General features: G+C 48.0%; 1 protein-coding gene and 1 long non-coding RNA gene across 2 annotated transcripts in view; one reads left to right on the top strand and one right to left on the bottom strand.

Annotated features, from left to right (window-relative positions):
* The window catches only part of LOC149345984 (uncharacterized), a 43,763-nt gene extending 30,255 nt beyond the window's left edge, over nucleotides 1–13,508 (top strand). Inside the window, exon 3 of the long non-coding RNA XR_016292044.1 lies at nucleotides 13,271–13,508. This is a non-coding gene — a long non-coding RNA (uncharacterized LOC149345984). The remainder of the gene's footprint in view (nucleotides 1–13,270) is intronic.
* On the bottom strand, nucleotides 8,746–12,781 carry LOC149345985 (uncharacterized). The gene is made up of 2 exons (XM_089585997.1): nucleotides 12,305–12,781; nucleotides 8,746–9,024 (listed from the first exon to the last, which is right to left on the bottom strand). Exons 1-2 carry the CDS (start codon nucleotides 12,530–12,532, stop codon nucleotides 8,746–8,748), a joined length of 507 nt encoding a protein of 168 aa, XP_089442123.1. The 5' UTR covers nucleotides 12,533–12,781.
* Nucleotides 13,509–22,938: the final 9,430 nt, after the last annotated feature.

Raw genomic sequence — 22,938 nt, 5'->3', positions numbered from 1 at the left:
AAAAAAAGCTCCGGGCGCCTTGGCTTTTCCTTATCCCAAAGTTACAATATATTTGGCTCTTCGCTTCGTTTGAAAGCTATCGCGAAGGATAGACTTTTCGAATTTTAGCGAACGTTCACTCGCTGCTAGGAGGCCCTCTCCTTTATTTTTTTTTATCCATCATGGAACGCCTCCAGTTTGTCTTCAGCACGTCAGCTTTTGTTGCGAGAATCTCTGATCTGCCTGTGGACTCACCTGATCGCCTCCGGTGATCCCACAAATCCATTATTATGCACTGCACACAGGGGCATCTGCCTCATTCAGATGTTCGTGAGTTGCGATACCACGGGTTCCTGAGCATCCGCAGGGACATCTCCGCAGGGGGATGATGGTGAGCAGTGCGCTACCACGGGACCCGAGCACCCGTACATGGCATCGCCGTGTCCGGGGAAAAGGGGATCCTGGTGGTTGAGCCGATGCCGAGTGTTTGGGCCTTTAATTCCCCTCAGCGGAGGCAACATACCACTTCGGCCCCACCTTCCTGTAGACAGCACCACCGGCCTCACCCGACCGGGGGAAATCGGCAGTCGCTTTCCTGTCCTCCTCTCCATCTTTTACTTTCCTATCTTTCCCACAACTCTCCTATCTTCTACTCGCTTCTTCGTTCTTCTTTTTTTTCCCTGGCGGCGAGGGTTAACCGTGTGTGACCAACTACCCTGAGTTGAGTCATATTGGGTTATAGTTGGGGTGTACAGCTGGCATGGGCAGGACGTGCTTGCAAGTTCCTGTCCCGTCCCCTCGTTGGGCTCCATGGTGGGCGGCTGGCACCATGGCCGAACAATAAACATATGTCATGGCTTCCCCTTCCCCCCCAAAAAAATGATCGCCCTCAAAAAAGAGTGCGAACCGATGTGACAGCCCGGTACATACAGATATCTAAAGAAACTTTCTCCCAATTCCATGTTCTCCACAGCGAAGAGACAGATAAAACTGCCTGAACGATATCTCCGTTCTTGGTAGCAAAATTCTGACCGATGCCTTGGACACGGGTTACAAGCTTAAAAAAATGCCTAGTTGCGATCTCCTACTTTACCTTAAAGACAATGTACAGCGTTCCAAGCCGGAAAATAGTGGACCAGTATATCCTTGCTGCGCCGGGGCCGTCACTGATCAAAGTACTGCCACGACCCCGGAGAGGAACGATTTCGTAGCCTCGCGGAAGCACGAGACAGGGACGAGGGATTGGGGGCTCCAACAAAAACCTCCGGCGAACGCCCCCAACGAAAAAAAAAAGATATTCGGCCAACAATAACCCTGCATGGGGGCAGCGCAATGGATAATAGAATTCCAGCAAGATCCTACTCCACTCGAGGCCCATCTGATTCACCGCAACAGCTACCTTCTCCCATTGTGGGAAGGGAAAAGGAAGGGAAAACTTTATTTTACTCTAGTCCTTTTTCCTGCGGTTTGGGGGCATCTTCAGAGACGTCTTGGTTCTACCCCCAGGAGCCTTCTCTGTCGAAGTCGTCCGCCTCTAATCAGTGGTCGGTTGCTCTCAGTCCAGGGCTCCGCTGGCCACTGCCGCCCGTTGAGCTCGCTGTACCAGACCTTGTTGGTCTTCACAGCGGTCGCTGGACAGCAGAGTCTCCTACTGCTCCGTACCCGGGTTTTGTATTTTGGGTACCATGTCTATGTTTTGGCAGGCCCATGTGATGTGATGTGATAGAGAGTAGGTTTTTCGTCGCAGCGGGAACATTTGTCCGCTTATATCGTAGGGTGCATTTTGTTTAGTATATGTAGGTTTGGGAAAGAGCCTGTTTGTAACTGTCTCCAAGTGACAGCTTCCTCTCTGCTGAGAAATTTGTGCGGTGGGGGATATCGCATTCTTCTGCTTCTATAGTTTTGTAGTATACATGATTTTAGTTTCGATACCTGGGCGCCGCCATGTTTGTTTTACTCGAGCGCCGCCTACCGCCGACGCCATCTTGGGCTGATAATTTGCAGCCGGTGGGCTGCAGACGAAGCAGCGTGCGATCTCTGAAAGTGTCATTCGCCCGTTTTATTCCTGCCAAGCCTAGAAATTTTGGATGGGCGTTCGCCTCGTGTCCATCCTCGTGTGTGCAATGCCATTAGCTCCTGCAATAACCAACTGGGAGCAAGCGACCATTCCTTGACGCAGCGAACGATCAGCATCGGTGAGTGCCATGCTCGCAGTTCACGCGTGCTTTTTGGTCGCCGGTTGCCTCAAGGGCGAATGCGGCACGGTGTTGCATGTTAGAAAAACGAAAGCAAAATATGTTGAAACACAAGATCGCGGAGAGCAATGAATATCTAGTTTTTCGTGGAGCGCAGTTTTTCATGAACGCTTTCGCTGCCTGCTTGGACATGGCGAGTGTGACAGTTTAGATGCTGAGCTTGCGACAGAGTACCCCGTTTACAAACTGAACATTTTGGAAACAGCGAGTACATGACCGAAACGAATCCACTTCTGATGATTAGAATGTTTGTTTGCGGAGATACGCGCGATGAAATTGAAATTCGGCCCCTCCTGCCGCTTGCGTAGGGCTGTTCGTACTACGAGCGATACAAGCCAGTTGACTGAAAGCAATTCGCATTCTCGCCTTCTCCGCTCCCGCCAGTACTCACTGGTGCACAAATACCAGAAAATGTGCAATTACACGATCTAATAGGTTGGTACGCTAATGGAACGCTATTACCACTTACTGACAGGCAGAATCGCCGCACCTGTGTTGAGAATTCCAATCTCATCGGATCGGGGCACTGCTCAAGTCGCTGCGTTTGTTGTATCTCTGACACGGTTATGCATAGTGTGGATTTTTTTTTAAAGTGCATGCTATGCGATTTCAGTCGAATAATTTATTACAATGCGTGGCAGAGTTTACCGTCCTGTGCATGCCGCGTATTTTTCATCTTAACGTTGCCATGGCTGCTTTTTTCCTCACTTTGCAGTTGGGTAAAAGTTCATGTCGCCGCTTCTATTCATGCCATGCTGTACAAATTAAATTAGTATTTTGCACTAACGACATGTTTATTTTTTTCAGGTGGCGATCCCCACACCCTCCCGATATTGACGATCATGTGGGGCGGCGAAACGAAGTTGTGGCCACATTTGTGAAGTCCTCACATAGTGCTGCTGAATTAAAAGAACTCTGCCAAGGCCGTCCAAATACTTGATCTCTTAAAATTATGCACAGATTATAGTTTGGTAACCCAGGCGCTGCGCTTCGTTCCGCGCCCGATATTAGGCACAGGCAGTGGGTTTGTTTCTGTCTGCATTTCGTTCACAAAGTGCGCTAACGTTTAAGCTTTTTGTTAGCGCAAGTATTTTTTGTTCCATAACTACGCCCAGTGCCAATGCAACTCGGGACCGGCGGAAAAGCGGTGAAAAAATGGACACCGCAGACGTGCTGAGACCTTCGCATAACATGGTGCGGGTACATACTGGCGGCGTTTTTTTTTTTTCTACTTTCGTCGACTATTTCCGCAACCGACAATAAAACAATGATGTCTAGAAGACGTTGGTGTTCCGTACAACATTGCTGCTTTTGTTGTACAGACGCAAACACGCGCTTGACCGGTAGCTAAGCAGCCGCGGCCGTTGCTCCGCGCGCCGGATTATCAGCCCAGAGGAGGACGGCAACAGTGGGGTGTCGCGCAGCGCACGTGTTTGAGAGTATTTCTCCCTCTCCTGCCCGCTCCTCGTAAAATGGTGTATAGCCGAGTATTCCCTGGGTGCTGGCGCGAGTTCCGCGGGCTCGTCGGATGCTCAGAAAGTAATGTATCCTCGAGATATATCCTATCGGCCTCTTGGTTCCCTGCCACCCCCGTGTGCCCCGGTACCCACACAATTTTGTGTGGGATCTTGTCGTTTTGTTCTTCCTGGTTTTTAATTCTGTCGCTCGCTGCGAGGAGTATACGGAGCGCGTGACGACCTATCCTGCCATTCATGTCATTTCGACAGGCTGTTTGAGAGTCCGTGAGTATTGTTAACGACCGCCCGGTTCTATAGCCCTCCGCCACCGCTTGAGGGGCGGCTACTTCCTCGGACTCTGCAGCTGTGCAGCCTCAGAGAGACGCGCTGGTCATTTCGCGTAAAGTCGAATCGACCACCGCCGCCACAGCGATTTTTGTGTCTCCTCCTCTCCAAGATGCGTCTGCATACACGGTCGTGGCTTGAGGAGCGTGTGTTTTCTCGATGAATTCTGCCCTCGCTTCTCTTCTGCCTCGATGGAGGTTGGGATCCATGTTTTTGGTATTGGCGCTACCTTGAGGGTCTTGCAAAGCTCGTCGGGGATCGTTGCCGTCCTCGTCATTTCTCGCATCTGCTCGCGGTATCCGAGCCTCTGCAGGAGCGCTCTTCCAGTCGTTGTCTGCAACAGCCTGAGTTTTTGCGACTCAAACTGCGCCTCTCGTAGCTCCTCAAAGGTGTTATGTAATCCCAGGGCCATGAGTTTTTCTGTAGACGTGTTGCGCTGAAGTCGGAGCGCTGTCTTATACGCTTTGCGTACAGGGCATCCGCTTGTTGTATTTCGTTTTTGTTGAGGCACTGGTAGGGTAGGCTGTATGTGATTCGACTAACTACAAGGCTTCTGACTAGTTTTAGTGTGTCCTCTTCACGCAAGCCATGTCGCCTGTTGGTTATGCGGGTGATCATGCGTGCGACTTGTAGCGTTGTTGCTTTGAGCAGGGTAAAAGTGTGAGTACTGCGCTCGTTGGATTAAACCCACATGCCTAAAATTCTTATTGTTGTCTTTTCGGGTATGGGTGTCCCGTCTAGGTCGACGTTGAGTTTTAGGTCCTCGTTGGTTGGGACGTCCGGTTTTGTTTGCCTCTCCAGACTCTCAGCAGTTCCGATTTCTCGGTCGAGCATGCGAGTCCTCTTTCTGCGATATATTGCTGTACACAAGAGGCCGCTTGCTGTAGCCTTTCTTCCTTCTCTCCGAGACAGCCCGTGTTTGTCCAGACTGTTATATCGTCAGCATACATTGCAAGCCTGATGCCTTCGGTGTTCCCTAGTTTCGAGATAGGCCTATCATAGCTATGTTGAAGAGTAGGGGTGAGATAACTGACCCTTGGGGTGTTCCCTTGTTTGGAGTGCGAATTTTATCCGATCGAAGGTCTCCTATTCCGATGGTGGCAGTTCTGTCGGAAACGAAGGCTTTTACGAAGCCGTGGATTCTGCGTCCGCAATCCAGCTTGTCTAGGCCAGTAAGGATCGCTTCGTGGCTGACGTTATCGAATGCCCCCTTGATGTCCAGGGCCATTATGACATTTTCTCCCGTCCGAGGTACGTTTCGCAGGACATCTTCTTGTATTTGGAGGAGAACGTCCTGCGTGGAGAGCTTTGCTCTGAAGCCGAACATGGTATGTGGTACACAGTCGTTATCTTCCATGTAATTTTGAAGTCTTAAAGTTACAACCCGTTCGTAAAGCTTGCCAAGGCACGACGTGAGTGATATGGGCCTGAGGTTTTCAATTTGTAGCTTTTTACCAGGTTTAGGTATCATTATTACTTCGGCGTCTTTCCAGTCTTCGGGAACCGTCTCCGCCTTCCAATGTTTGTTAAGAAAGCTGACGAGCTCTTGTATGAGGTCGTCGCTCAGGTTGCGGATTAGGGCGTTGTCGATTCTGTCCGCTCCGGCTGCCGTACGTGTTTCTGGCGGTGTTTCTTATGGCCGCGTAAACCTCTTCCACAGTTACGGGGCGGCCGAGTTTCCCGTTTTCGGCTCCTCGATACTGTGGGCAACAATCTGGATTACTCCGCAGCGCCAAAATCTTGACCAAAGAAGAACTCAAGCGCAGCAAAGAAGCCCGCACCGGATGTTCCAGCAACAACCTGCAGTTCAGCCGCCGGTGCATTGGTGGCACCAAAAACACCAGCAGACATCAACCGTGGGAAACAACCGTGCCTTACCACACCGAAACCAGGATATGACCGGAGGCGACATTGTGGCTCAGCCCAGCGGCTGAAACAGGAATGACGGGCTGGCCGAGCTCACCCTCGCACTGCTCCCCACTCAGCCGATGCTCTACACTCTCACACTTTCTTAAAATGTTGAAAAATTATCGATAAACGGATCCGGCACGAGCTCCATTAAAGTCCCTTCCTGGAATCAAACACGGTACCCAAAGGCCTTTCTGTGTCTTTAACACCGTCAATAAATAACTTTACGAAACCCCATAGATTAGCCTGGAGCCAGAAACTGCTTAACGCGTCCATAAACCTTCTAAAAATAATTATAGATCATTGCGAAGAGATGCTGCATCACTCAGTCGGGAGGAGAGGCTGTTGTGATCGGGGTCCCAGCCAGCGGAAACAGGCGAGCCAGGCAGGCGCCATATCGAGTTACCATGACAGAAAGCGCTTTGTTCGGAGAGGAGGCAAGGAACGCTGGCCTGGGGCGGCTTCTGGCGACGGCGTCGCCATGAACAAGGGCATCAATCCTTCTCGTCTGTGATGTGGAATGCGGCGTTCCTCCCGAACTGTGCTCTCCCGTGGACCGGCGGGGGAGACTGCGAGCGGCGGCGCCAACCCATCGCCCGCTTGCCCTGAGATGCGAGACGGCATGATTTGTCCTTCCCTCGTGAAGAGTCCACCGGTGTGAGCCGTCAGCAGTCGTGTCTACCACGATCGGGGTCGCCGCATAAAGAGCCAACGACCCTTGGGCCTGGTCGGCCCGCTGGAGACCGCAGTCGGCGAATGCAAGGCGCCGAGGTTCCTCCTTGCCAGTGCGTGTTTCTGTGAGATGTGCGCGGTCACGTGGTGAGGGCGGAGCCTATGAAGCGGCTAAAGTCCCTTTGGACACTCGACTAGAGTTGGGATACCCTAGCTGGGGGCCTGGGGAATGTGAACGGTATTTAAGCCGCAAACTGTTGTTTGTCGACAGCTTCTTCCCTGACCTTTGGTCTCTCTGTTTATATTCTAAATGTTGTAAACAAATTCCTTAAGTTACTACCTCCCTTGAAGGCTCCCTCCGTAGTCTGCCCACTTTGTCCTCATACGGTGGAGTCCCTGGTCCCGACCACCGAGCCTATCAAGGCGTACTCGTCATAACATCATGCTTTCAACAGCAGAGGCTGACGAGCTTGAGGTTTTCCAGTCGAGCGAAACTGCAGAAATCAGGGCTAAGAATTGTAATAAATTCTCGCGAGATAACATCAATCTAGATGAAAGAATACGGGGCTGCCGCGGCATCACAACCAAGTAAAAATGTAGGTCAATGCAGCCTTACCCTTCAGAACAGAGGAAATTATCTAACCCCTTTTAAACAAAGATTAGGAGGGTTAGAAGTCAAAGAAAACATTATTAACTTCTCAAAGGCACCACTAAGCAACGAAGAAAAATCCGTACTGTCACGAGGCTTGAAATTTTGCCTCAATACGGGCCGATATAACGAATGCCAATTATTGAGGGATCTCGATAATTTTTCTCGAACCCTCAGACTCCGGGAATAATTTGCGAACAAGCCGAATCAAGCTTATAACCCTTTCCCTGCGTCTCAGGTACAGTGGACATCTAAGTCCAGCAGGGATAAGCATCTCGACATGTATATAAAAGCAATACAACGAGATATCGTCCCCGCCTTCGAGAGCCATAAACCTGGACCACCCTATCTTCCAAGAAAAGAACGCAATGCCCTAGAGCCACTCAGCAAACGAACGGGCATTGTCATTAAACCCGGCGATAAGGGAGGTGGCACAGTAATCCTATAGACAAAGAAAAGTACATTCGGGAGGGATATCGGCAGCTCAACGACCTAAATTTTTATAGGTTACTCCCATCTGATCCCACCACCGAACACCAACAGATCATAGCAAAAACGTTCAAACAGCTCACCGGTGAAGGCGAAATACTCGCATGAGTAAATAGGGCGTATACGGCAATAAATCTGTCTCCAGGGCGGTTCTACGTGCTCCCAAAAATACAGAAAGAAAACCATTCTGGTCGGCCGATAGTTTCTGGCATCGGCACACCGCGCGAGAGAAGCTGACGGAGCGCTGTCGACAGAAGCGACGCGCGTCGCGCGAGAATCGCACCGCTTCGTGCGTAAAAGATGGGCACGATTCTTCACTACCGCAAAACACCTTGCCCGCATCGCACCCTCCACCCCATTCCCATCTTTTCCAGCTTACAGTCCAAATAGTTCTCAGTTTAGGCAGAGAATGCAAGGTCCATCGAAACTTTGACTGGAGCATGTACAGCCTTTGTCAAAAGTTTAGAGCCCAGGGGGTTTGCTTCAAAGCAATACGCATCGGAAGGAGCAGGACGAAAAATCTTACTTTCAGGAGATTTGGGACACTGAGCGCGCGCATTACGAGCAAAGCAGTGTGGCCCAAAAACAAACCCCCTGGGCTCTAAACTTCTGACAAAGGCTGTACATTTTCTCCAAAGGAAAGAAGTGACCACAAGGAGACGCGCGGTGCAAAAATAAGCATATTTATTTGCAAATAAATAGTGGATGATCTGACTAGGAGCGCGTCGGCTTCTATATATGGAACAGGTTCTGAGAGAATGGTTCATGGTCGCAATAAATAACGTGCCACAATGATGGACGAAACAAAGTCAATAAATAACGAGCAGGTGGGTGCGACGGAACACGCGCCGATTGAGCTGTGGCCGAGGCCAGAATGGAGGCAGCAGGAGGTGGTGTCACCGTAGTACCTCGACTCGCCGCCGGGCGAGTCGAGGTACTACGGTGCCTTCGCGTGCAGAGCAGAGTCGCTTGTCCATACCTAGGCGGCGCACTATACATCACCGAACGTGGTCGTACTTGGATCGGATCTCGCTCGAGTTGGATCGAGTCGGTGTTGGATCGAGTTGGATCGGCACTCGCACTCGGTGTGGTTGTCGAAGGCCAGCGACTCCAACTTAAGGCGGAATTCCCCGCTGGCGTCCTGCTCGTGCACATGGAACCAGCGTTCCACCTTTTGGATGGTCTTGGGCTGGCAGTGCTCGTCCTCGCGGTCGCAGCAGCCCGTGTACGGGGCACACCAGTGCACCACGGTGCAGTGTGGCACGTAGCGCTGCAGAAACACGCGCACAAAAAACGGAGGCGGCGGTTAGGCAAGCCATGCACTCTCGAGCAGTGAGATGCTACAGGTGAAATGGCGACCGCGTTTTGGGAACCCACGGCGGGGCCCCCGCCTCTCTGTCGCTAATGGCGCCGCAGTGGAGTACACATTAGCGCATTCAAAAGCAGCAAAGTTGTTGTCGCTCTCCGAACGGTTCTGGAAATAGGCGTTGACAATGAATCAAGGATAGGTAGACAAAAAATCTCATCCGTGTTGCGAAATACCCATCACATTCCTTTTAATTTTGTATCTGAAATCCAAGGTAGCAAATGCTACTAACTCCTACTTTTCCGCTGTTGCGAAGAGCTGGGAATTGTTATATTACATAGCTGGGGAACTATATATACTGATACGAAGTGACAATATATTTATTTATTTATTTATTTATTTATTTATACTGCAGCGCAATTATATGCGCTATGGCAGGAGTGGGAAAAACACAAGAAGCAAAATACGCAACAAAGGTAACAAAATACAACAAAATGTACAAAGTGAGCACCACAATAAAGTTCAAATCACACAAAAAAAGGTATCAATCAAGAAAGGAACTGTTAACGACACGGTAAGAATATTCAGCTATTATGCGTCTTCGATGGCAGTTATAAAACTTTGAACTGGAGATGAACGAATGGACCCAGGTAGAGAATTATAGTCTTCTGTTGAACGAGGAAAAAACTGAATTTCAACAAATTAGTACGTGCAAAATACGGTATCAAATTTAGCCCGTGAACACTTCTTGTAGATGATAATGGTGCAAAGTTAATTCAGCGACTACATAACTATTCTGTACTATCCAGGCGCTTTAGCAAATGCACCAGTTAGAGTCCCTCATAGAAAAGAAAAAGAAACCCTTGAGGCATTTGATAGCTACGGTCGATGAATTCCCCCCAGTCGTTAAGTTTAGTGTCAAAAACGTTCGTGCTCTCGCTCTAAAACAAATCCTTTCGCCGAGACACCGAATACAGGCGAGGATTCTAAGTAAACATGTACACAGTAAGAAATCGCTGGTTCCAAGTGATTGCTTGCAAGTGACGTAACGAAAAGAGTGCATAAAGGTTTCTTTAGAGACAACCTGCTTGGTGTTGTTAATTGTTTGGGCGAGATCGAATCATTGAACTTCACGAAAGTATTCCAGCAGTGGGGTAATCTAGGCGCAGCACGGATTAGGCCCGAATTTGTTTCGAAGAGATAATCTCTGGACGGTGCCACAAACGCTCCTGAGCTTCGCTGCAGCGTCATGTGTGCCCTTAATTTGTTGTCAACTGCCAAGGTACGCTCCCATGTCCTGCAGTTCACGCAGATCTATAGTTTTAGCGGAACTTCCCACACATGTCTGGGATTTAACGCATTGGCGTTTTGCACGCTCCTGGGCGCTCCCAGCGGTATATCGCCGTAGAATTACCTGTAACTCTGGCAACCTTTCATCCCGTCACCGCAAAGAATACAGCGGCATGAGCTCACATGCTGAATCCAATCACGTGTACCAACTTCAACGTAAAATTCAAACGTAATATTTGCCGCCAAAGAGGAGAATCATGACGCCTTGTCAAGAAATAAGTTAAAATAAGCAAACGTGCGAAAGGCAATTAAATATTTTGCCTCGACCGATATCCATACGCGCTTTTATTATTAATGTTTCCTGAATACTTCTGTAACACCGCATTTCAAGTCACTGTGACCAGGAAGCCTTCCCACCTCCACTTACTTCATATCAGACACTTCTTGCCAGGGCCCCGCCGCGGTGGCTCAGTGGTTACGGCACTCGGCTGCTGACCCGAAAGACGCGGGCTCGATCCCGGCTGCGGCGGCTGAATTTCGATGAAGGTGAAATTCTAGAGGCGCGTGTACTGTGCGATGTCAGTGCACGTTAAAGAACCGCAGGTGGTCGAAATTTACGGAGCCCTTCACTATGGCGTCCCTCATAGCCTGAGTCGCTTTGGGACGTTAAACCCAAACAAACCAACTCCTTGCCAGGAACAGGCCACGTGACGTGGGTCGCCCAGCAATCATACACATATTCCGCCACCACACTAGCGGGCCACGTGTGTGCAGATGTATACAGCCTGCTCCTTGCACACATGGGCGCACGTGCCTGCCATAGGCAATTATAAAATTCCTCGCTATTTCCCCAGTGTGTTTACCAAGCTTCCCGATTTATAAGCACCTGATTTTCCGCCAGGAAGCGTCGGCGAAGGATAATGCCAGCCGCCATGCGTCAACCGTGTTTTGGCGGCGAGATGGGAGCAAGCTAAAAGTGCTTTCTTTTTAAAAAAAAAAGTAATAATGGCGACCTTGACCCCCCAGAAATGCCGTACGTTTCCGTTAAGACGCTCGTCGCTATGAAAGTTTGCCTTAACTGTATATCAGACCGTGCAGCGAGGGGAGGTAGTGCGAACACGCGAATAGAAAGAGGAACAGACAGCGCAAAGGGCTGCTGTACCTGTTTTGCATCACGAGTCAGCGCATTTCTGTCCCTGGTGGCACGTGTAATTCCCTTGGCACTGTATTGTTCTGGTGGCCAAGCTACGGCGAGGGACAAAATAACTCTCTCCACAACCACCAGGGAAGGTGTCAAATATCAGCTGGACCACTGCGGAATGTGTTTTAATCCTTGTGTGCTCGATGGGCTCATAACACTGTTCAAGCTCATACTTCACGAGTCGGGTACCAAGTCAAATAAATAAAAAACACACGCAAAAGTAAACGATCGTCTGGAGCTATGAGCAGCGGGAGAAGGTGTTTAGACGGGTGTCCACTCATATCGCAGCTGACAGGCTCCCTTTCGACCACTCACGTTGCCCCCTAGGGACGCACGCCCATTCAGCAATCGCAAGGCACACAGGTGAGATACGCACGGTCTTTCCGACCAGTCTGTTTTGACTGCATCTGAAGGAATACGACTGCACTCTCGCATGCGTCGAAGTTGAAAAGTACATGTAGAGTACGAGCATGTGTCCCTCGGAGTACACTAATGGAACGTATGTGCAAAGGAACGCGGCGGCGCAAGCGGTCACTTCGTGTCACTCTGCAGCAATTGAATCGCTGCTGGTGTGGCATCGATTTCTGCGCATCCTATGCTTATATCGGAAATATACATGAAGCATCCTCTTCTGCAGCTGTGCTGTGAAGAAAACTCGAACGATAAACTTTCACCTCACCCTCTTCTAAGTGCGAAGTCGACTGGCAATAAATGACAGGCTCGCAAGGCAAACTATCCCGGGAGGGCACTCACTTTGCGCTCGCTTGGATAGATGTCTTGCACACAGATGGTCCTGGGCTGCGGAAGACTGCAGCGCGCCTCCCGCCGCACCATATCCCGGTGCTGACTTGCGTTCTCGGATTGGGCGTTGCCGTATTTCTTGGGGGGCGGTCGGCACAGTCCCACGGCGAAGCACGTGCAGAAGACAAGCAGTGCGGTCCAGGCGAGTCCCCTCGCCACACGTTCGTGTTCGCGGGCCATGGTTGTTGGCGGTGGGGCAAGTGCGGCTTGCGAGCGACGGTCGTCGAATGGTGAACCACCGGGCGCCCATGATGGTTATATGCCACCGCGTTACCGTGATTGCACTCGACGCTCGTGCGGCAAGACTGCTTTGCCGCCGAGGGCCGGCCGACGGCGTCTACCGCCGCGTGATGTCAGGATCGCGGGGAAGCACTAATGAGAGAGGTTTCTCCTTGGGCCATGCCAAGGAAACCAGTTTCCGCATCCGCTCGCCGCATCCGCATCCGCTCGCCGCGCGGGCTTTTTCGTGGGGAGAGCCCAGTGCGCGACGCTTCCGGATCCTTCGCCTTCGCACAAGGCGGGTAGCTCCGATCTGCTCGGCATGTGAGAAAGCATGAGCGAACTGCCAGAAAAAGTAGTGCTAAGTAGCGAGGGGGCCCTGATATCACCACGGCGAGATTGGCAGCATTGGCAGCAGCACTACGGTTGTCAGGCTGGAACCAGCTGAACACAGACGCAGGACCAGAAAAAAGGAGGAACACACACCACACCAAACCACACCGCAACAAGTCAGTTGCAAGTCGAGCGGTGTGATGTGTGTTCCTCCTTTTTTCTTCTCCTGCGTCTGTGTTCTGCTGGTTCCACCCGGACAACATTATGAACCAACTAGCCCAGCAATTTACGCTCCAGCAGTACGGCACTGGCAGTAGCAGTACCGAAGACAGACCACTGCTAAACGCCGTCGCCTGTGTCTTGCAGGACCATCGCCACAGGAGGTTTCATCACCCGTCCTGCCGCCTACCTGCCGCTCGTCATCGCCCGCTTGCGGCTTGGCTTCCGCAGCGGGGTGCCGCTGCACCTAGCCGCGAACGAGAAACCTGCTGAATCAGCTGTTCTTGGTGATGTCACGACAATCACATCTTTAAAATCCTTCAACAGCGACCAGTCTCCCGCATTGGCAGCAGCACTGGCGGAGACAGAACCCTACTAAACGCCGTCGCCCGTGTCTTGCAGGTTGGTTACTGTTTAAATTGTCTGCTTGCCGTTCTTTATCTATTCGCAACCTACCCGCTACACTGCTGCTGCCACATGTACATTTTTCTCATGCATTATGCCTGCTATTGTGTGAACTGAATTTCCCAGTCTCTAGTGCAGTTGCATTGATTTTGATTGTTTTATTGTTTTTAATTGCATTGCGCAGTCGCATTCTTTTCAGCTACGCCTGTAGTACAGGACGAATATCTGCACACAAATTCTACTGCAATGTCGAAAGAGCTCGTGAAACTCTTCGAAGAGTTAAAGCGAGAGCTAAAACAACAATTCAGAGAAGTAAAAGAAGCATTCGAGCGAGTCCTCAGAAAAGATATACGAGAAATAAAGAATAGCTTAACCTTCAATAATGATAGCTACGAAGAAATGAAAGCATCGGTAAGCACTGTAGAAAAAGAAAATGAAGACCTCAAAAAGTGTGTGACTAGTCTACAGGAGGAACGTGATGTTTTGAGCCTGCAGTTAAAACAGCACGAAATTCGACTGCTGCAAAATGAACAGCACTCCAGATGTTTCAACAGTGAGGTGTCCTCTGTACCGCAAACTGCCATCGAAAATGTTCTAGAACTAACAAAGACGCTTGGCGGGGTCATTGGCGTTCCTGTTTGAAAATGCTGACATTGAGGCATGCCATCGAGTTCGAACAGCAAGATATTCTGCTGCGCCAAACATTGTCGTACAGTTTGCGCACAGAACGAAACGCGACCGTTGTCTTGAAAAGGCTAGGAAGCAAAACCTGGAACTCGAGCCAAAGATCCCGATCTATGTGAACGAACATCTTTCTCCGGCAGCGAAACGTTTGTTGGGTGCTGCAAAAACAAAACGAAAAAGAAAGTGCTTGGCTGGAAGTACGTGTGGACGCGGCAAGGAAAAATTTACGCCCGGAAAGCCGATGGTACGCATCTCGTCTGTATACTGAATTGAACACACTGACGACCTGACTAATATCGCTTAGTCCCAGTTTTTGATGCATTCTTTCGTGTGCGCTTTTTCTTTGTAAATGATACTTCGACCGTCTGAAGTGAAATCTACCGTAATAGAGAAATGTCCAGCACTATCCATGTTCCATCAAAACGTGCGATCAATAGCCAATAAGGAAGATGAACTAGCGCTCTTGCTTGGCATGTTTCGCATATCTTTTTCTGTTATGTTCACAGAAACATGGTACACCAAAGATTCACGTGCTTTCACTCTGCTTGGCTATCTGTCCTTTCGTCGAAATCGTCTGGATGGGGGGGGAGGCGTCTCTATTTTGGTGCAAGAAAATACTATTTGTGAAGAAGTGGCCGAATTCTGTGCAGTCACTCCAGATTATGAAGTGCTTACTTTACGAGCAGAAGTTAGTGCCTATTGTGTCTTATACCGGCCGCCCTCTGGAAATTTCGACAATTTCATTCATTTTCTTGAGAATTTATTCAGTTACGTCATGGAAAATAGGTTAGATCTCCATTTAGGCGGCGATATAAATTTGAATATGCTCGTGCCGACATACTCCCAAAAGAAGCTGCGTAATGCTATCGATAGAGCCTACTCGTGTTACTCCAGACAGTTCCTCATTATTAGATGTGTTCATCACAAATATTAATGCAGATTTAGTGAACACAAGTGCCGTGTGTACTGGTCTTAGTGACCATTTCGGAACTGTTATGTTAGCAAGGAAACCTTATCAAAGCGCTAAAAAAGTGATACAAACGAAATATATTCGAGAAATTAAAGCAGGCAATCTTGAGTCTTTTCGTCGTGCTGTTGGTAACGTAGAATGGAACTCTGTTTACGAAGCTGGAGACAGTGATACCGCATCATCATCATCATTATCAGCCTGACTACACCCACCGCAGGGCAAAGGCCTCTCCCATATCTCTTCAATTAACCCTGTCCTTTGCCAGTTGCGGCCACTGTATCCCCGCAAACTTCTTAATCTCATCCGCCCACCTACCTTTCTGCCGTCCCCTGGCACGTTTGCCTTCTATTGAAATCCACTCCGTTACCCTTAAGGACCAGCGGTTATCTTGCCTTCGCATCGCATGCCCTGCCCAAGCCCATTTCTTCCACTTGATTTCAACTAGGATGACATTAACCCGCGTTTGTTCCCTCACCCACTCCGCCCTCTTCCGATCTCTTGCGTATGGCAAGTTTATTGAGAAGTTCAAAGCTCTATATGACACACACTTTCCATTAATACAATGAAAAAAAAAAAACCTGAAAAAGGTCGGAAACCTTGGCTAACTGGAGAACTACTGAAAATGATTAAACACAAAAATGCCTTATATGCTAATTTTGTCAAAGACGAGAACATACAAGCATTTTCTGAATTTAAGGCGTACCGTAATAGGCTTACCTATAGTTACGCGCAGCAAGAAATGAAGATTTTGCAAACATATTTTCTGAAGACAGCGCAAAACGGTGTGATGTACTTTGGCGAAACCTGAATTCTCTATTGAGCTCTCGCACTCGAGCAAGTACGCCTGACACATTTAATCATGAAGGAAAAGAACTAAAAGGCAGCCCATTAGCCGATGCCTTAAATAGTTTTTTTTAATACGGCAGGCTGATCACTGCGATGGTACTGGTGGCAATAGTGCATACGATATGGATGTGTGCATGTCTCAGTTTGTAAGCAGCCAATCTCTTTTTCTCTCTTCTACTGATTGTACAGAGGTCTCATTTTGTATCAGGACCAACAAAAATAGCAAAGCCGAGGATGCAGGTGGCATACAGCTACTCCCTAAGAAGCTCGTACTTGATATCATTTGTCTCGTTTTTCGTGTATCGTTGTTTATATATATATAATTTAATTCTGTCTACAGGTGTATTTACACAGGCAATGCAGATTGCACGAGTTGTTCTAATATATAAATCTGAAGATCGAAATGTGCTTTCTAACTATCGACCTATCTCGGTACTACCGATATTTTCCATAGGTATAGAAAAATTATTGCACATCAGAATTACATCATATTTTTCTCGACATAGCTTTCTCCTGGACTATCAGCATGGTTTTAGGAAACGTCGTTCAACAGAAACAGCACTTCTAACGCAAAAGGAAATCATAACAGAAGCATTTAGTAAGAAACATATAGTGCTAGGAATCTACATATATTTTTATAACGCATTTGACCTGGTAAATCATAACATCCTTCTTTCAAAGTTACTTAGATACGGCATTCGCGGAACACCGCATGCACTACTTAAGTCATACCTTACAAACAGAAAGCAATATGTAGAAATAAATAACGTTAAATCTTCTTTACAAACCATTCATACCGGCGTGCCACAGGGAAGCATACTCGGACCACTTTTATTTCTTATAATATATTAATCATATGGAACATTGTACACAGGGTGTAGTATTCAATTCCTATGCTGATGACACAACTATTTTTATATCAGGGATCACGGAAACGGACATTGAAGAACGGGCAAATACCGCGTTAAATGACTTAAATGTTTGGGTAAATGCAAATTGCTTGAAAATTAACACACGCAAAACAAAAGCAGTATGTTACTCACCGAAAGCGAATAAATTATCAGAAAATATAAACATAAGGCGAGGAACAAATCAAATTGAACTTGTACACTCGGTGAAAGTTCTCGGAGTTGTTTTTACGTGGCACCAAACTTGGAATGACCGCATAGATCCTCTTCAATATGAAGTATCATCAGCTGTTGGCGCCATTGCACGAACAAGACATCTTTTACCTTCAAGAATCAAACTTCTCTTATGTGATGCTCTTGTCTTGCCTCTTTTACTATATTGTTCCTTAGTTTGGTGTACCACAGGAGTGACTAATTTATCTAAAAGACATTTATTGCAAAAAGAGCCGTACGGTATATCGCTCGCGTTAAGTATTTTCATCCCACCCAAGAGCTTTTTTTTCAACTTTGATGTACTTTCTGTATTCCAGTTTGATTACAGACTGATAATAACTTATAAATCTTACATTAGATAAAATGAGTGCTATCGTCTTACTTGCCGACTTAAGAGAAATTGTTGGAAATAGACAAACACGACGTAAAGAAAGATATCTCGTTCCAGTACCTCGCACCAAGTCATATATACAGTCACTACGCTACACAATACCCAAATTGCCGCACAGGTTGCATACTGTCGGATTTGATCCAGCTTGCGTGTCAAACAGCGAAATCAGCCTCTTCTGTACGAAATAGTTGTATTGAACTTGAAACTGTTTTCTATTGTATTCATATCCTTATTGCTTCTTTGAGTACTATTGCTTTATATTTTATCCAGGTATAGATGGATTTAGTGTACTAACATGCAAAATGATTTTTATCTCATATATGCTGCTGTGCCAACACTGTAAGTGGGCCAGGACCCCGTCAAGCTGTTTCCACAGCTTTTAGTCCCGGCCCCTGCTTTTCTTGGGAAAAGAAAAGAAAGTTGAACTTGAACTTGAACTCAGACAGTGCGGCCCTCTTCTCCAAACCCGTAATATGCGTATTCACTAATAATGCGCCCAGACAGAGTTACATGCAGGACTGTCTGGAGATGAGACTCGTATTTCGTCACGGCTCGCGTGTCCGGACATCGACGTCATGAAGCAGCTTTGCAAAGTTACAAAACAAAAATAAAATTTGAATATCCAACTTCCAACACTTCTTCGGGTTTCAACGCAAGATAAATTATAATGCTCCTCTCAATTTCTCAAGCTTAGGTTTCTTCTACACTGCAGCTAAGGTGTATAACCTTTAGCAGCGCTTATTGATGGTTACAACTCCAACTCGGAATGTCGAAGACGCATTTTGCATACACGAATTCTCTACAGCTGTGATCCAGTTGAGGCAGCTTTCTGGACTGTTCTGTAGCGAGACATTAAAATACCGTAAGCAATAAAGCAGACACAGGCGAAGTGTTTCATCCGTGCCCATTTTCATCCATGCTGGCTCGTCTGCAGTGCACGTTGTGCAAAAGAGGCAGGGTGATGAAAACCCAATAGGCCCAATTTTTTGCCTTATGGAGCAGCAGTGCTACAACCTGAGTCTTTTTGGCGCCGTTCCGCGAAAATACGTGACGGCTTCCACCTGAGAACTTTTCTGCGGCTCTGTAGTAGTGTTTTTCATTCTCTTCATTTTTTCTTGCTGCCTGGTTATTAATTCAATGAGAAATCGATCCCTACTCACCCTTTTCTTTCGAAGGATAGCTGGAGCTGTATGTAAAGCCTCATTATTAAGAGCTTGTTAAATGTGATCGCATAGTCCTGGTTCAACGAGCGGTGTTTAACTGGAGCTTAAGCTCCCCTGTTCCAAAAGAATAAGCACGCGTCAACACAGTGCAGTTCCAAAGGCTACATGAAGTGACCTGGCCTCGTCAAATAACAATGACGATAGGAGGGAGCCTCGCCTACCCCACCGAAGTAACGCAGTAAAATACAGTTCAATAAAGGCGATCTACAAAAATGTACAACATAAATATTGAAAAAGAAAACGTCAATAATGGGAGAGAATGTGGGAGAGTCTCTGATAACGAAAAGACTGAAGGTAACTTGGGATAGCGGCAAGCAGAGAGCTCTGGTCCTTCAAAGTCACCAAACTCAGAACAGCCTATTATTGAGCTGTTAGAATATGCCAGATCCTTATCAGACTACTGATTGCTTTTTTGGCGGAATACGAGCCTAGTAACGTGCATGCAAACACGTACAAAGGCGACTGATGTTTAGCTAACTAGACTTCTCCTAACTTTCGCTTCTGATAAGCTGGCAGTGGTGTTGTGGGTGGGTTGGGGTGGTTATGAGGTGAGGTAAGCCGCAGTAGCTGTCTCATGCGTGGTGGACACCCGGACCATGCCGTGATGGAACGGATGACGTTCGGCAATACAGCCGCCGCGGTGGCTCAGTGGTTATGGCGCTCGGCTACTGACCCGAAAGACGCGGGTTCGATCCTGGCAGCGGCGGTTGAATTTCTATGAAGGAGAAATCTGGAGGCCTGTTTACTGTGCGATGTCAGAACCCCAGGTGGTCGATATTTCCGGAGCCCTTCACTACGGCGTCTCTCATAGCCTGAGCCGCTTTGGGACGTTAAACCCCATAAACCAAACCAACCAACCAAACCGAAGTTCGGCAATACGGAAATTTGGACTAGTTGGCATGAAGGAACACGAGTAAAAGGTGTGAATGAGAGAGAGAGTAGCCGTAGTAGAGCACTTCGGGTTAGTTTCAGCCACCTGCAGGTATTGATCGCGTAGTTATACTGCGCAGCTCACGAGCGTGTTTTTTTTGTTTTTTGAGTCCCACGGACACAGAAGTGCGGCTTCTGTGGCAGGGATTCGATCCCGCGCCCTCGTGCTTAGCAGCTGAACGACACCGCGGCGGGTTGGCTGCAGCGTAAAGTGACTCACACGAGCTTCTTATCTTTATTTTTGCCTGCATTTTTTTTGCGCAATAAAAGCTGGCATACGCGCTGCTAAATTTCGCGCCTGTGTAGTATACCTATAGTTCAGTCGCGGCGATAAACGGTAACGCCTGCTCTTAGGCAAGGGTGAGTGGAATTTCTCATGATTCAGCCAGAGGAAAAAACCACAGCGACCCCAAAATAGACGCTCCATTGTGCTTTCCGCCTTCAACGCCTTCACATCACCGTGCGTCGTTTCCTGTGCCGGCTTCCTTTGCGTAATGAACGCGTGGGATGTCGTACATTCTCGTCACGCCAGAAAAAAGAGAACTATTCGGTATCGGAATTGAAATAAAAGAGGTAAATTTTTCCTGCTCGTTCAAAAAGCTCAAGCGGTTGAAATCAGTCCGAAGCTCTCCACTACTGCTTCCCTCGCAGCCCAGTGTTTTCCTGGCACGTAAACATCTATTAAACAATTATTCAGATTCTTATATTTTATTTTACTTCGAAAGACGCCTTCGCTTTTCCTTACCTTGACTAGGTGACTATGACATGCACATCGGTCTCGCGTCGTGATAATTGTCAGTTTTCTCATATCTCATTGTTAGGGGTTGGAGTTTCATGTTTTATTTTTTGAAAATTCGGCGAACTTTTTTCGCTGTTTACATGAGAACGCATTTTCGTTTTTTTTTTTCGGTGAATATTTTCTACACATGGATCACTGTTTTTTTTTTTCAGGGCGGGGGGGGGGGGGGGGGCGGAGGATATATAATGTGGTATTCCTGTCCAGTGAAAAGCCATTTCGAATTTACCCGGCTTTTATGTCAGCCTGGACATTTTATCTACAGTAATTAATCAACACACAAATGGTCGTTAATCACTGAAAAAACACTTGTAGCAGTGCTTAGTTGCAGAAGGAAATGCTATCGCCAGTAAGGAAGTGCCGTGATTCATGCAATTGTAATACAGAGACACAAGTGGGAGTTGATTTCTAGAACATGGATTGCCATGTTATCTCTTAGCTGTTGAGCAAGACTGTGGAGAATCACGTCGTCTGCGTATTGACGACAGAGATGGAACTTTCGTTGGATCGTCGCGGTAGCCAGAACATGATATACTTTCGCGACACTTACACATGGCCTCAAGCGTTTTCGCATGCAACGTAGAAACGTGCTTAACCGTCTTGAATAAACAGCGCGAACGAAGACGAGCACAAAAGACAAGAAAATGGACGACACAGCGCTGACTAACAACTCGTCTTCTCGTCTTCGTTCGCGCTGTTTATTCAAGATGCTTAACCAACTAGCCCGCCAAAACGTGTTAGTGCTTAACCGAGTGACTACCCTAAGCGGCCGATCAACGTGCACTACGCTACGCTAGCAGGACGGATGGAGTCTCCCAGTCTCCAGAGTCACCGAAGGCAGCGGATCTACGCCTCAAAATGCACAAATGCGCTGCCTAATCGAACGGTACAGAGTTGCACCTCACCCATGGGTACCGCACATTATTATTTCTCTTTTTTTCACTGAGTGCAACTTCCTCGGATACTGACCTGATCCTGAAGGATACATTAATATATCGGTTGAAATTAAAATTTCGAATACTTAATTCGGTGTACTTTTGTCGTTTTTTTTTGTTCTACATTTAAACAGAAATCTCTAACCCCTTGTCATCGTTTACTATGTGACTATGCAGCAGCTATATACCTACGTTACAAGCCGTTAATAAAACCAAGCTTTCCTTCGATGTGTGAGGCACAAATAAGTGGAGAAAAGGAGGGAACAAGAAATACATGCTCGTTTAAAACGTGGTGGAAAGGGCTCGGTGTTTTATGTGCAGGTATTCAGTGTGTCCACGGCGAAACGAAGACGCTTTTAAATGTGAAACGCTCCTAATGAAGAGAGAGAGAGCTGTATGAATTATATTTATTTTGTAATTTAAGGGTCCGGAATAATACAGGAATCCGACGCTGCGTGATTCGAATACCGATGATCTCCTAATGTTTTCGTGTTGCCTTTGTACCGTGAAAGTCGTTAGAAACGGGGGATCGAACCCCGCACCTCTCGCATGCGAGGCGGATGCTCAGAACACTAGGCCACCGCTGCGGTCGATACTGCTGCGCATGCTGCCGACAGCGGGTATTCACGCAGCTGCGTGGTGGCAATAACTTCAAGCGACAGGATGCTTGGCAGCTTCGTGTCCAACTCCGCGGCACCCTGCTGGGTCGCTGTTCATTAGGAGGACCGGCGCCTTCTTTTGCGTGTCTTCGGCAAGACGGCTAGGATTGTTGTTGGGACTTGGGGCTCTCATTTGTTCACCGTTTCCTTTTGTGTTATTGAAATAGAGGGTAAGGGAGCTGTGCTTCAAGCCTAAGCTCGATCGTCTTGTACACTCCGTGTGTGAGAGCGAATACTCTCGGTTGAAAATAGAAGCTTTCAGAATTAGCAGCCCCTTCGATCGCCCTCAGTGAAAGAGAAAAGGACTATCTTTCTGCTAACGGCGATGGTCATCGACCATAAGTTTTTCTTTCGCCTCTTCCTGTCTTCCGTGCGTTGTTTTTTCCTTCATCAGTCGTTGTTGTCACTGTGGGGGGCTGTTCTTGGCTTCCTAAGGTTGTGTTTATTTTGGAGTTGGACTTCCCCCCCGTTATTGTTTCATTTTTTTTACAAGTATTTTTTCCACCTGATCCCCCTTCTTCCCCCCCTTCCCCCCTCCCACCTTCCCCCTCCTTCCCTCCCCCCTTCCCAGCCCTTTGCGAATGGGGTCGCAACAAAACTTGTTTGAAACCAGCCTTCCTCAGGTTCTTCCTCCGCTTTGCTTGGCGTGTATTCGTTTGCGGAATCGCTCCGGTGTGCTCACTTTTCGCCCTCCGCGCCCTTCCATACATGTTTCCTGAGTGTGCTTCGCTTATGGGCCGCGTTTACTCGCCGCAGAACGCAGCTGAAGAAGAGTACAGGGGACACAAACGCCAGGCATACTCTCGTGATAACGCATACACCACAGCACGAGCCGAATTTGTCGCCTCTGTAAAT

Source organism: Amblyomma mixtum, chromosome 4 (genome assembly GCF_055824585.1).
Source record: "Amblyomma mixtum isolate Tamu chromosome 4, ASM5582458v1, whole genome shotgun sequence".
Taxonomy (NCBI): Eukaryota; Metazoa; Arthropoda; class Arachnida; order Ixodida; family Ixodidae; genus Amblyomma; species Amblyomma mixtum.
Note: the sequence above shows the minus strand (reverse complement) of the source record. Positions and strands in the feature narration are given on the sequence as shown.

Bases quoted from the DNA above. Each gene is read 5' to 3' on its own strand.
- LOC149345985 (XM_089585997.1), bottom strand. From the start codon at position 12,532: ATGGCCCGCGAACACGAACGTGTGGCGAGGGGACTCGCCTGGACCGCA. The intron at 9,025-12,304 runs GTGAGTGCCCTC...GTGTTTCTGCAG, and splicing joins TCTATCCAAGCGAGCGCAAA to CGCTACGTGCCACACTGCAC.